Source organism: Monodelphis domestica, chromosome 2 (genome assembly GCF_027887165.1).
Source record: "Monodelphis domestica isolate mMonDom1 chromosome 2, mMonDom1.pri, whole genome shotgun sequence".
Classification (NCBI taxonomy): domain Eukaryota; kingdom Metazoa; phylum Chordata; class Mammalia; order Didelphimorphia; family Didelphidae; genus Monodelphis; species Monodelphis domestica.
This window is the reverse complement of record NC_077228.1, coordinates 17,964,535-17,978,302: the sequence shown is the minus strand read 5'-3', so window position 1 is coordinate 17,978,302 and position 13,768 is coordinate 17,964,535. Positions and strand designations below refer to the sequence as shown.

Here is a 13,768-nt window from a genome sequence, read left to right as displayed (position 1 = left end):
ACTTGTGTGCAATGTGTGCATCACAAATACCCATTACTATATGGACCTGTGGACTATTTGCATGTATGTGAGTTCTAGGGCTGATATTATAATTGGAAATATTGGAAGGAAAAGAAAAGACATGAGAATGTAAATTAGGAAGGGAGGCAGTAAGATGTAGTATGTAGGATACTGGATTCGAAGCCAGAAAGATCTGGGTTTTATCCTGCCTCATGCATTTCCTGGCTGGGTGATTTTGGTTCCAGTGCCTTTCTTTTCTTGATTATTTCCCATTTCTGCCTGTATCTTGTTTGTACATCACTATTAGCATATGGTCTTCCTCCTTAGACTGGGACCTCTGAGGAAAGTGACTTTTTCCTTTTTTATGCTTCCCAGAATTTGGAATATAGTAGGCACTTAATATTTATTAGCCAAGTAACTGACCTTGGGCAAGTGACTCGGTGTCTCTACTCATCTGTTTGCTCCTCTATAGGATGGGAAGGAAGTTTGGATTTGATGGACTTTAAGGCTTATTCTTACTTTAAATCTGTGATTATAAGAGGAACTAGCAGAAAAGAAGGCGAAAGGTAAGGTGGAGAAGGATGGGAGGAATGAGGAGAAGCAAAAGGAAGAAGCATAGAAAGAGGAAGAAGAATGGAAGAAAGTACAATGTCCACAACAACATTGTGAGAAAAGAACTTGGAATAATGTAAGATCTGGATCGATGAAACCCAACCACATTCTAGAAGCCCAGGAGAGTCTCTGCTACTCATCTCCTGTCAAAGAGATGATGGACACAGTGAGATGTATGCTTCTGCACATGACCAATAGAAGAATTGATTTATGTGTATTTGTTATTAGGGTTTTGTTTTCCAGTTGGACAAAAGAAAGAAAATTAATTATTAATTAAAAAATGAAAACAGCAACATTTATCAATCTATTTATGTGTGTGTGTGTATAAACATATATTTTAAGGAATAGAAACAAGAGGGGAAGGCATAAGAGAAAGAAGAAAGGGAAGAAAGACTTCTGGAGAAGGGATGAATAAGTGAGAAAGGAGGAAGAAGGAAAAAAAAGATAGCAAATGGCTGCAGAAGAGTATAGAGGAAGGAGCATATTTGTGTGTATGAAGAGAGTCCTTTGATTGGCCAGCCAAGGCAAGACTCCATGTGGGTCACTGAGGCATCTAGGGGTCTATAAAAGTGGTGGCTGGATATGATTATAACATTAAAGAGAATGGATTCTCAAGGGTTATTTGGTTACTGCCTCCTTTCTTCCTAGAGGTCAGTGCTGTGTCTTGGAAAACCTTTCCTAGGTGAGGATGTTTTGTCTCTCTCTATTCTTAGGTTGAACCCTTCCCCCCCCATACTCCCTTGATCCCCAGTTACAAATTCTCTTTAATGATCATTTGGATTAAAGGACAATTGGAAGCAATTAAAAATCTCTCTGATGAATGCTCACCTTTTTCTTCCCTGATAGCCTCAGTGAGGTACATAGCCTCTTCCTGAATTCGAAGTTCCAGGGTCCTCTTTCCCAAGCCAAAATTCCTTAGGGTCATTAAAGTAAATCTTCTTTGATCTTTCCACTCTTGACCATTAGACATGATTAAGCCTAAATAATAACAATAATAATAACAACAACAACAATAATAATAATTTGTATAAATAGTTCAAAAATCTATATTTTTACTGGTGCAGATATCCCTTCTTCCAGGTTTGGAATTCAAACCAACTTAAACCCCCCCCACAATTATGTGCCAAATATTGTGTTGGTTATACAAATAGAAAAGAGCCAGACAGTCCCTGCTCCCAAGGAATTTAAACACTAATCAGGGAGATTAAAAATTAAAGTTCCCTTTAGAGCATGTGGAAAAACCTGGAATTCCCAAAGATGAAGCAGAGGGGCAGGTTAATATCCAGAGATGCTACAGGTATAAAAGCAGGTCATGGATGTTGGGGTATAAGAGGATGAGCTGTTAGTTCTCTCAGTCAGAGATGACTGGCTGTTGGATAAGTTTCTGCCTTGGAAAAGATAACTGTGGACAAGAGGAGCCACCCACATCCTACTCTGGATGCCCAGATCTACTCAGAGGGGCCTAACCCAGCTCAAGGTCATGGCCCAACCAGGGCAGGATGGCTTGGCCTCCAGCTGTTCGAAGTGTCATAAACAGGCTCATTGTCTCCCCTTTTCTCAATGTAATTTGGAGCTGAGAGGGCCCCTCCAAACTGTACCAAATAGTCAACCAACCCCATTTCTCTCCACTCATGAATGGGGAGTTGGCAGAAGGAAGTCATCTGGATATGCCTTTGCGAGGAAATATATGTCCTGTGAAGAACTGGGTGACCCCTAAGGCATAGTGATTTTTGGGGTACCCTGCACTGATGTGCCCAGGAGACGTAGGATGCTTTGTAATGACAGGGAGAGGTGAAATAGTTCTTATCTACCTAACCTCTCTAGATAAAAGAGGGTGGTTCTTCCAGAGAAGCCTTTAAAGGGGGGAAAGAAAAGGACAAGGAAAGGAATAAGCATTTATTAAACCCCTACTATGTGCTAGGTTCTATGCTAAGCACTTTACAAATAATATCTCATTTAATCCTCACAACAACCCTAGGAGGCATTTATTTCCATTCTACAGTTGAAGAAACTGAGGTTAAGTGACCTGTAAAGGATCACATAGGTAGGAAGTCCATGAGACTAGATTTGAATGAAAGTCATCTTGACTCCAGGCCCATATCTCCATCTCTGCACACCTGGCTACCTCCTTCTTTATTGTGGGTCCCCCAGGCAGGGGGAGGTGTTTTAATGGGTGGTTTAGGTAGCACCAAGAGGGCATTGGTATGGGCAAAATGCCCATTTAAACTTGGGCCCTAGGGCAGGGGAAGAACAAGGAAAATTTTGGGGAATGTATTTTCCATCCCTTCCTAAAACCTTCCTTTTTACATTCAAAACCTTTCAAAGCTCAGACCCCTTCAACTTCTCCACTCTTCTTACACCTTGTACTCTGTGATCCAGTGACATCGGCCTCCTGGCTCTTTCCTGAACAAGATACTCTATCTTTCAGTTCTGGGCATTCTGGGTCCATGCCTGGAATGCTCTCCCTCCTCACCGGTATTAAATAGTTTCTCAATCGTTCAAGATACCTTTAAAAGCTCCCCTTCTACAGGGATGCCTTCCCTATGTCTGCTTAGTTCTAGCATCCTTCCCCTGGTAATTATTTCCCATTTTCCCCTTCTACAGCTTCTTAGTCCATGGCTCCTCTCATGCAGGTCCCTCCTTTAGAACAGAAGCTTCTCGAGGGCAAGGGTTGTCTTTCTTGTGTCTTCCTTTGTTTTCTTAGCAATCAGCACAGTGCTTGCCTCAATAAATGTTTTTCTGTGGCCAGCTTAAAGGGCTTTGAGTAGCACTGGCTGTCCTTCTGTGGAGAGGCTCAGGGCCCACAGGTTGACCTTGATGAACTCTTGGGGATCCAAGGAAGGTCTTCCCAAGCAGGGTAAGAAGCGACTGCTCAGATGAAGTCTGTGGTTCTTTTAAAAGTATTGAAGCAGATCTGGAAGTGTTTTGGCTCACTGGATTGTGTGAATTTTAGATGGACTCCACCCTGCTTAGTCTTTAGAATTTTAGCAACCAGGAATGTATACACCCCTACTTAAGGATTAAGTGTTGGGGAGGATGGTCCATGACCGACATGTGCTAGCAAGTGATAAATCAGAAACAACTGACTGACCCTCTAAGTCAAGCTTAAGCCACCATTGGTACATTTGAGATACAGGAAGTGATGTAAAGGACTGCCTATATATTTCACGTCACTTCCTGTGATCTCCTTCTTGCCAGCGTTGTAAGTGCTCAGCAGCTTTGGGAGCACTGGGAAGCATTTTGGTGTGCTTGCAGTGTTTGGCTCTGTAGTGTGGCTTAGGTGAGGTGTCTTCTCTGAGCGACCTTGGTGAGTGGTAAGGCTGATTCCTCCTTTCCTTGACCTCCTGAAAAGCACTATCCTCCTAGGAGGCCCCTCATCTTGGAGGAGGCCTTGTGGTTGGAAGCCAAGCTAGATTTAATCTTCAAAGAAGGCCCCTTGGCTGAGGCCTCTGAACTCCTTTTGACTTACTCCAGGCTGGAAAAAATCTCCTACCTTTACCCTCTTTTCCTTCTTCTTAATTTCTTCCCTCTATTGTAATTAAATCACCATAAAAATACCAAACTTACTTGAGTATTTTATTGGGATTGAATTTAAATCCCTGGTGACCACTAATATAATATATTCAGTCAACAACCCTAATTTTACCCTTAACAATTGGGTACTGATATTGGAATCTGGAGGACCTGAATTCAAATCTATCCTCAGACACAGTAGATATGTGATTTTGGGCAACTCCTTCACTCCCATTTGACTCAGTTTCCTTCTTTGTACAATGAGCTGGAGAAGGAAATGGCCAACTACTCCAGTATCTCTGCCAAGATCACCCCAAAAGGGGTCAGGAAGAGTCTGACGTGACTAAATAACAAAAGCTATGCAAATAAAGTGGGATGTGGAGATTTGAGACTACATTGAATGGGGACATCATTGCTAGGAAATAGGAGGTTAGAGTCTCCCATGTGCTCTGCCCTGGCCCAAGTCTCTTCTAGAGGGCTGGGTTTGGGTCTTTGTCCCCTGATGTAGGAAGTGCATCAACAAGCTGGAGTTTGTCCAGAAGAGGGCAACCAGGATTGAGTCTATGCCATATGGGGCCCAGTGGAAAGAACCAAGGGGGTTTAGCCTAGAAAAGAGAATATTATCATCATCTCAATTTAGATATTACTTCATGGTTTGAAAAATACTTTACATATATTATCATTTCATTTGATCCTCACAACAACTCTGAGAGGTAGGGGCTATTATGTTCTGTGTGTCAAAGGAGGAAACTGAGGCTGGTGGGGTCTAGTGCCTTGCCTACATTAAGTATTTGAAGGAAGATTCAAATTTTTGACTCTTAAATTTAGATAGCCACCCAGCTATCTATGAGAGACGATCACATAGAAGAGGGTCTACACCTGTTTCGTTTGGTCCCAGAGCCCAGGGCCAAGAACAGTGGGTGGACACTGAAAAGAGGCTCATTCAGATTCAAAGTCCACAAAATGTGTGCAGCAGTTAAGAGCTCTTCATTGGCAGAGGGGGCTGCATGGCAAGGTCTCCAAGCAAAGGGGAAGGATGGTACTTATTAGATAGGTCACAGTGGGAATTCTGTTCTAGGTCTGGGGCTCGATGCCCATTGAGTAAGAGGAGGGAAAGAGAAGCAGCACGTGTCTCCTTTGTACCTGGCATTGTGAGGGGTGCAGGAACACAAGTTGGGGATAGACAGGTTTCTAGGTTAGTTGAGAGAAGGGAGTTCCTCGGTGGGTTGTAACATCTCACATCCCTCTAGGACAGTCCCCCACTACAGCGTGCCCTTCAAGGATACTCCCAATTCCGAGATTTGGTGGTTCTGGTCCATCCTCTTGGAAAAGAAAAGAAATATCTTGAAGTGAGCCATTCAGGGCTTTCTCCTATGGCTGCCAAAGAAAGATGCTCAGCTTGTGGACTTCTGAGGAGCGTCAGGAGGAGCCTCTGCTTATCCTACTCATTTAGGCAGCCACCTAGATGGCTTTGAGGAATAATGGGACAGTAGAGAACTATCTTGGACCGGTAGCATGGGAGCCGTGGAAAGTGGTGCTGCCCCGTCTAAGCTGCAAAGGCTACTTGTTGTTTTGCCATGTTTTGAATTTATAAGCTTCTCATTCTCAACGGTGGTGGCTGCTGAGATATCAGACACCGGAATACTGACCTGGCATCATCTTTCTGGAGAAACTAGTAACTATCTCTCACCTCATTCTGGCACGACACTACACAGTTTACACTTTGTAGCCCTTTTGTATACAGCATCTCAACTTAACTTTTAGTTGTTATTGTTCAGTCATTTTAGTTATTTCTGATTCTCCACGACCCCATTTGGGCTCTTTTTTGAGCAAAGATACTGGCATGGTTTCTCATGTCCTTCTCCAGCTCATATAACAGTTTAGAAATCTGAGGAAAACTGGGTTAAGTGACTTGCCCAGAGTCACTCAGCCAGTAAGTGTCTTGGGCTACATTTGAACTCAGGTTTTCCTGACTACAGATGCAGCACTCTATCCATTGAATCACTGAGCTGCCCTAAACTTAAGAAGGAAAATAATAATACACAGCACCCAAATAGCGTTGGATACGGAGTCAGGAAGACCTGGATTCAAATCTTGTCTCATGCAGATGGTTACCATCTTTGTGATCCCAATCAAGCTTCTCTTGGCTTCATTTTCTTCATCTGTAAAATGGTCACTCAGGGTCCTTTCAGATTTTAATCAGTTTTGCCATATTCTCTGAGGACTTCCCGTAGCACTTGGATTTGAACTTCACCAGCAGATAGCACTGGCTTAGACAACTTCATTTCCAAGTAGAGTATCAGATTTGTGAGTGGATGACCTTGTTTTACTACAGTTCACTTTCTCTAATATATTAGAAGACATCAAATAACAGAGAGAGAACATTTACAAGAATTGCAGTGAAAAGATGTTCTGATTAGTAGCTAGAAGAGTTAGAGTGGTGGTTTGGGGGACAGGAAGAGCTGGGTGTACCATTTTGTGACCTTGGACAAGCTTCTTGTCCTCTTAGTACTCCAGGAAATTAAGATGAAGAATCCTGAGCCCTTACACTTATTCATATGGCAAACATCTATTAGGGTTTGGAGATGAGCAAAGCCTTCCACTAAGTATTGATTCAGATCCAGACAGTACAAGATTGGCTAATCTCTCAGGCATTCTAAGTGCTGATGTGAATTAACATTATAAATTAAAACATAAGATCAAAGTTCGAACTCCAATGATATCAGATAGAGGAGAAATTGTTATTGGCAAGGGAAATATTCAAGGGGAAGTTAAGCAAATGAATTGATTCTTGGAACATTTGAAGAGGCTAAAATGGGGAAGGGAGAACATTCCAGATGAAGGCATAGCAAGACAAAAACAAGGTTCAGAGGATAGATCTTTGATCTTAGAGTTAAGAAGATCTAGGTTTAAATCCTGCCTCTGAAATGTACTAGCTATGGGACTTAAAAAACATGCAATTAATCTTGACTTTTGTTCCCTCATTTGTAAAATGCATTAAAGGGTTTGAACTAGGTGGCCTTGAAATTTCCTTGCAGATCTAAATCTTTCATCATAAGTCTGGGCTGGGAGGTAGGGAAGGGAAATAGTGTCTGGAGCACTTTGGCTAAAATGTAGGGTGCCAGAAGATGAACTATCATAGATAATGATGGGAAGATTGACTGAAGGGCCCTCAGTGGCCTGGTAAAGAATCATAGACCCTCATAATGTTGAAAGTGGAAGAAACCATTGAGATCATCTAGTCTGACTGTACCCACCTCCAAGTGGGCTAATCTATTCTTGGTAATACTTCTACTCTGCCCTCCATTCCTGCCTCTTATTTCTAAAAGAAGACATTCCTTCCATGGTTTTTACCTTCATGCCTTTTTTCCCTTAAGTCTTCTCAATATTAACTCTCTTCTTTGCTGAATAATAGACAGGGAGGTATCTCAAATCCATGGCAACCCTTGCACCTTTATTCCTGGCCTCTCCCACCACCTCAGCACCTGTCACCATGTGCCCCACCCAAGACTTTGACCTTACATTTTCATTTTATTGAGATCCTCCATGTTGTAGGTGACTATGCTGGCTGGCACTGGCACCACCATGTGGGTCAAAGGGCCTAAAGGCAGAATTATAATTACACAGAGTTTCAGAGTTGAAAGGGATCTCAGGGACCATCCAGTCTAACTTGTACCCAGAAATGAATACCAACAAAAATGTACTGAGTAGATTTTGAGTAAAGACTTCTAGTGAGGGGGAATCCACAACCTCTGCAGAAAGACCATTTCATTTTTGGATTGTTCTGATTGTCCAGAAGTCTTTTTCCTTGTTATCCAGTCAAATTGTACCCCTCGGCAATTCTCACCATTTGTTGCTGGTTCTGGGGCCAAGGAGAACAAGTCTAATCCTTTTTCTATTAAGAGGCCTTCAAACCCTTGAACAAAGCTCTCCCCTCTCTCCCCTTTCCCATGCCATCTTCTGGTCTTCAAGTTGAACATCTCAGGCTCCTTCAACTGACCTGCCTATAGGATGAATTTGAACCCTTTGCAATCCTGATTTCCCTCTCCCTCAATCTACTCATCTCATCCCCCTCTTAGACATAAAGGAAAGAAACTGTAAAGGCCTATTTATTCTATTGCAATTCTTCTAGCCACAGGACATCTATAATGGATTAGAATTCTCCAAAAAGGTTGAAGAAAAGGGGTAAAAGAGATATTTCAAAGAAAACTGGAGATATAAAATGTTTATCACGATCTAAAGAACTCACCAAGTTTTTTAAAGACATAAGACCGCAAAGGAGTGTGGGGTCGATCAACAAACACCTGGCCTTGGTTGACCAGGACTTCCTTTATCAGTGACAATCCAGTTACGACTATAACAGGACAACCAACAAGTTCCAAGGAGAAAATATTTCCATATTTCTTGGCAAGCTGAAAAAGAGTTGGTTTGAATTGCAGACTTTCATTGCCTTTCAGGCTACTTTGTAAAAAATCTGTATTGTTATCAGATGACATTCTACACAACAGAATATTAAATGACTTCAGGTTAGACTAAGCATATAGGAAGGATGAGGAAAGCTTTCTGCAGGAGGCAGCCCCTGGAAACTGAGACTTCCCAAAGATGTAGTGGAAGAGGGAGTATATTCTAGGCTCTGAAGTGGCTCCCACATTCAAGGCAATATGTTAGGATAGGAATGTAGGATGATGTAGAAACACCTTAAAAGTTTAATATTGGGGAAAGACACAAAGGCCAACATTCGAATCACTGGCAAGTTCACAACAGTCTAGAATGTAGGCACCCAGAGGGCATTTTTTGTTACTATTAATCTCTAGTTCTCAGCAGTGTCTACGGCATAGAATGTGCTTATGAAATGCTTGTTAATTGATTAATCGATTGACTGATTGAGCATTTCCCCAATGACACATATCAAAGCCCTTTTACTCAGTAGAGAGTCTTCAAGGGAGCCTAGAAGAAATGTCAATCAACACTGCTGCCAACATGGTCCTGAGCTTCTCTGAACTTAGCAAGGCTTGTGGTCAGGTAACAGAAAACCAGAGAATCTGTCACCATACCTTTGTAGCCATTATACAGTACTATGTAGTTTTTAGGATAACAGATTCTAATTTCATAATCCCCCTGAGAGCCTTTGGAATACTGGTCTCTCCAATGGATCCTGTAAACATAACAAGCTTATAAATTACAATAATTTTTGGATAAAAGGTAAAGAGAACAAAACTAATGATTGTTTTTAGGGTAACAGATTCCAATTTCACAGCTAGGTCCTGAGAAGGCTTGTATTTTGCTTCCAGGACCTAGAACAGTGAATGATCTCAAGCAGACAACATAAGATGACAATTTTCTGTAGCCAGGGATATGTAGAATTCAGAAAAGAAGAAAATGGGGTGAAGGGCTGAATGTGATAAAGGCTTGTGACTTGAAATCTAGTAAGACCTGGAATCAAATCCTACCTTTGACCCCAACTAGGAACCAGTCACCAAAACTCAACCAAAGCAGAGTTTCTGCATATGTAGTAGCTGTCTTAAAGGGGTGTATTGAGGATCAAATGAGATAATGCATGTGAAGTTCTCTGCAAATGCACAAGAGCCATATCAATGTCCCTTGAGTGGCAGCATGGGCTACTGCACAGAGACCCAGCATCAGCATCAGCATCATTAGGGCCTGTATTCAAGCTTCACATCTGACACATGACCACTGCATTCTTCTTGGCAAACTGCTTAACCTTCCAAGGTCCCAGGGAGAGAGTCTTTAGTGAATTCTTTTAGGATTATTGCTTGGCCCTGGGCTGTCTATCTTTTTATCAAAGACTTGAGTAAAGGCAGAAATGAGACTCTCATTTGGTTTTCAGCCAATACTAAGTTGGGAGAGAGAGTTCAGTGATGGAATCAAATAGAATTAGGACTGGAGTCAGAAAGAATCATCTTGCTGGATTCAAATCTGGTCTCAGAAACTTACAAGCTATGTGATAAGTCATTAGGCAAGTGACTTATCCTTGTTTGCCTCCGTTTTCTCATCTGTAAAAAAAAACTGGCAAACTATTGCAGTGTCTTTGCCAAGAAAACCTTAAATAGGGTCACAAAGACTTAGATACAACTTAAATGGTTCACCAACAGTTCCAAGCTGATAGGGGCTAAATGGAGAGGTGGTTTGTTCTGCCTCCTTGGAAGTCTTTAAGTAGAGGCTGGATGACCATTTGTGGGATTACAGGGGTTCTGGTTTCCAAGTATGTGTTGGGCTGAGTCACCCCTGTTGTCCCTTACAGCTCAAATTCTGTGATTCTGTTTTCTATCCCAAACCCTGGGAGGCTCTATGAAGTCTCCACATGCCCAGTGCCCAAGTTAGGGCATTTCTATAGATGGCGACCCATGTAAATATGGTACTTCTTCACCTATGCTAATATGAGAAAACAGCTCTGTGAGTAGTAGGACCAGCGTTTCTGAGTCACAACTGCTTATGTCAGTTCTGTCGTTGTCTTATTCTGCTCATATGTTATGCACTAGAGAATCAGGGAATGGAAATAATCAACCTCTGTCTTTGTTTTTCTTTGTTTTTCCTTTTTTAAAACCATTATCTTCTGCCATAGAATCAATATTAAGTATTTGTTCCAAGGAAAAATAGCAGTAAGGACCAGGCAATTGGGGGTAAGTAGAGCATCACACAACTAGAAAGATTCTGTGGTCACATTTGAACCCAAAACCTTCTCTATCTAGATCTAGCTCTCCACTGAGCTACCTAGCTCCCCTCTGGGTTGATTTTTCCAAAGTGCTCTCACAACTGCTATCTCTCTTGATCCCCATGTCATTATCAAATAAAGAAATATTTGTAAAGTGCCCTGCAGATCTTAAAATGCTACATGAAATGTAACTGTAATTATAAGGAATCAATTTAGTTTATTTACAAACTTATCAATTTGTAATTAATTTATGAATAATAATAATAAGTTTTTATTTGCTCAACTTAGTTGGAAGGAACCCTACAGGGAAATTGGCAGTGCCAATATTATCAGTCAGTCAATAAGGCTAATTAACATCATTCACTGGACATTGCTTATCCAAAGTTCTAATATCAGATAACTAGATCACTGATTTATAACATTTTTTGTGGTATTTTGTGTCCCTTTGGTAGTTTAGGTAATCCTATTGGTTCCTTCTCAGAAAAAAAAGATTCTAAATGCATGAAATAAAATATATAGTCTTATAAAGGAAACCAATTCTATTAAATAGAGTTATCAGAAATATTTTTAACAAATACTTAGTTGTCCCAGATTAAGAACTACTGGTTCTAAAGTTTGAAGGGCCTCAGGTGCTTCCTAGTCCAATTTCTGCCAGCCAGGAAATTAATGAAGACTTTTTAAGGGTCTATCATGTGTCACACACTGTATATAGTGCTGAAGATACAAAAAGAATTATAAGACAGTCCCTATTCTCAAGGAACTTCTCATTTTACTGATCATAACAATAGCTTATGTATAATATGTACATCTATCTCTCTGTCCATCCATCTCTCTCTCTCTCTCTCTCTCTCTCTCTCTCTCTCTCTGTCCATCCATCTATCTATCTCTCTCTCTCTCTCTCTCTCTCTCTCTCTCTCTCTCTCTCTTTGTCCATCCATCTATCTATCTATCTATCTATCTATCTATCTATCTATCTATCTATCTATCTATCTATCCATCTATCCATCCATCCATCCATCTATCTATCTATCTATCTATCTATCTATCTATCTATCTATCTATCTATCTATCTATCTATCTATCTATCTATCTATCCATCCATCCATCCTTCTATCTATCTATCTATCTATCTATCTATCTATCTATCTATCTATCTATCTATCTATCTATCTATCTATCCATCTGTCCATCTGTCTGTCTATCTGTCTGTCTATCAATATTTACTGTGTTCTAAGCACTGTGCTAAACACTTTGCAATTATTATCTCATTTGATCTTCATGACAACTGTAGGAGGAAGGTGCTCTCATTATATTTGCTTTCCAAATGAGGAAACAGATGAACAGAGGTTTGTTGACTGCATAATGATGATGATAATAAAAATAGCAACATTTCCATTTTGCTTTAAGGTTTATGAAGCCCTTTCCATATATCACTTGATCTGAACCACAGATCAGAAGGGATCTCAATAGTCATCTATTGTACAAAGGTTGTACAGCGTACGATGAACAATCAGTTGTACAATGACTCATCCCAGAAGTGCGGAGCACCCGAGTTTCTCAAGATCCCACAGGTGGTAAATGTCAGCAAAGGGGCATGAATCCAGACTCTTTGGGCCCCAAACCAGACAGTCTTTCCATCCCAAGAGGCTGCTTCCCAGGTGGGGCCAGAGCAGGGAGAGAAACTCAAGCTTGGGGGCCATCCATCTAGCACCTCTCCCAGGGCCTCTTCCCTGCCCCCTCAAAGCTGGTGGATTCTCACCCTTCTCTTACTCCTTACCTGGTAGAAGGCCATATGGGGATTTTTATGGTCCATGTGAAAGAAGTTGCCCAGGAAGGGCAGCTGAAAAGGGCCGGGGGGGTAGTTGGGGTGCCGCCTCCTCCTCTGCAGATAACTTGCTAGCATCAGGAAGACAGCAGAGAAGAGGAGGAGGCTCTTCAGGGAGGCTCCTTCCCAAAGAGAAGGGAACTGCATCTTTCCCAGCTCCAGCACCAAGGCCAGCCAAGCCAAGATATTTCTCCTGCTCTTCTTGCAGGAGCCACAGCAGCAATAGGGCCACCCTGAGCAGAGCTGGAGTGGAGAGACAAAGCTCCAGCTGTTTCTCCCTTGTTGCTGCTGATAGGGTGGACGTTGTCCTCCAATCCAAGGGAGTTCCAGGAAGTTCGAGCCTCTCTTCCGTGCCCCACCCTCTGTCCTCTGCCTGGGCTTGCCTCTTGAGAGCAAACACGCCTCCCAGGGAAGAGAAGACAGGGCTTGTTTGCTGGAAGTTGAAGGGATGCCTTGGCCAGTGTGGCCAGGGAAGGCGCCCCCACTCAGACGATCTCAGATGCCAGGATTGGAGCATGGCGGCAGGAAGGGACCCAGAAAGACAGCCCCTCCTTTAGGAGAGCAGAAAGCAGAGGTCCAGCGAGGCCAGAAAATGGACAGTCACACAATCTGTGTAGATTGCAGAGCCTGAGTTGGACCCCAGCTCATAGAGCTCAAGGTCGTCCTCTTCACCCCAAGAAAAACTGCTAGAGAACTTGGGTGGAGGGCTTCCAAATCTGGGGTCCAGAGACCCCTAAGGACTATGTGGGGTTTCATGAACTTGACTAAGAGAAAACAATTTCACCCCTATAGCAATAATTGGAAAAATTGGGATAACATTATAATTACTTGGAATACGTTATGATAATTAGAATAAAATTCTAATATAAGTAGAACAATTGAAATAAAATTCCAATATACTTGAAATGATTAAAAAAATTACAATATAACTAGGAGAAATGGTATAACTAGAATAAAATTCTGATATAATAGCAATAAATGGGAATAATTGGAATAAAGTGGAATGCTTAGAATAAAATTATATCATTCCACATAATTGGAATTTCCTTTGTATTATATTCTTTTGTATTGCTGTTTATGTTATTTTATGCAGTTTGAATATTTAATTTACTTATTTATTGCCACCAAAAATATTTTATAGAATT

At 41.5% G+C, this 13,768-nt stretch overlaps 1 protein-coding gene across 1 annotated transcript in view; it reads right to left on the bottom strand.

Annotated features, from left to right (window-relative positions):
- Positions 1-12,925, bottom strand: part of LOC100031984 (cytochrome P450 2J2-like) — a 31,095-nt gene extending 18,170 nt beyond the window's left edge. The window contains exons 1-3 of the mRNA XM_007480494.3: positions 12,576-12,925; positions 8,375-8,537; positions 1,441-1,590 (exon numbers count right to left, since the gene is read on the bottom strand). Of these exons, the coding sequence (XP_007480556.1) occupies positions 1,441-1,590; positions 8,375-8,537; positions 12,576-12,770 (508 nt within the window). The 5' untranslated portion in view covers positions 12,771-12,925. The remainder of the gene's footprint in view (positions 1-1,440; positions 1,591-8,374; positions 8,538-12,575) is intronic.
- Positions 12,926-13,768: the final 843 nt, after the last annotated feature.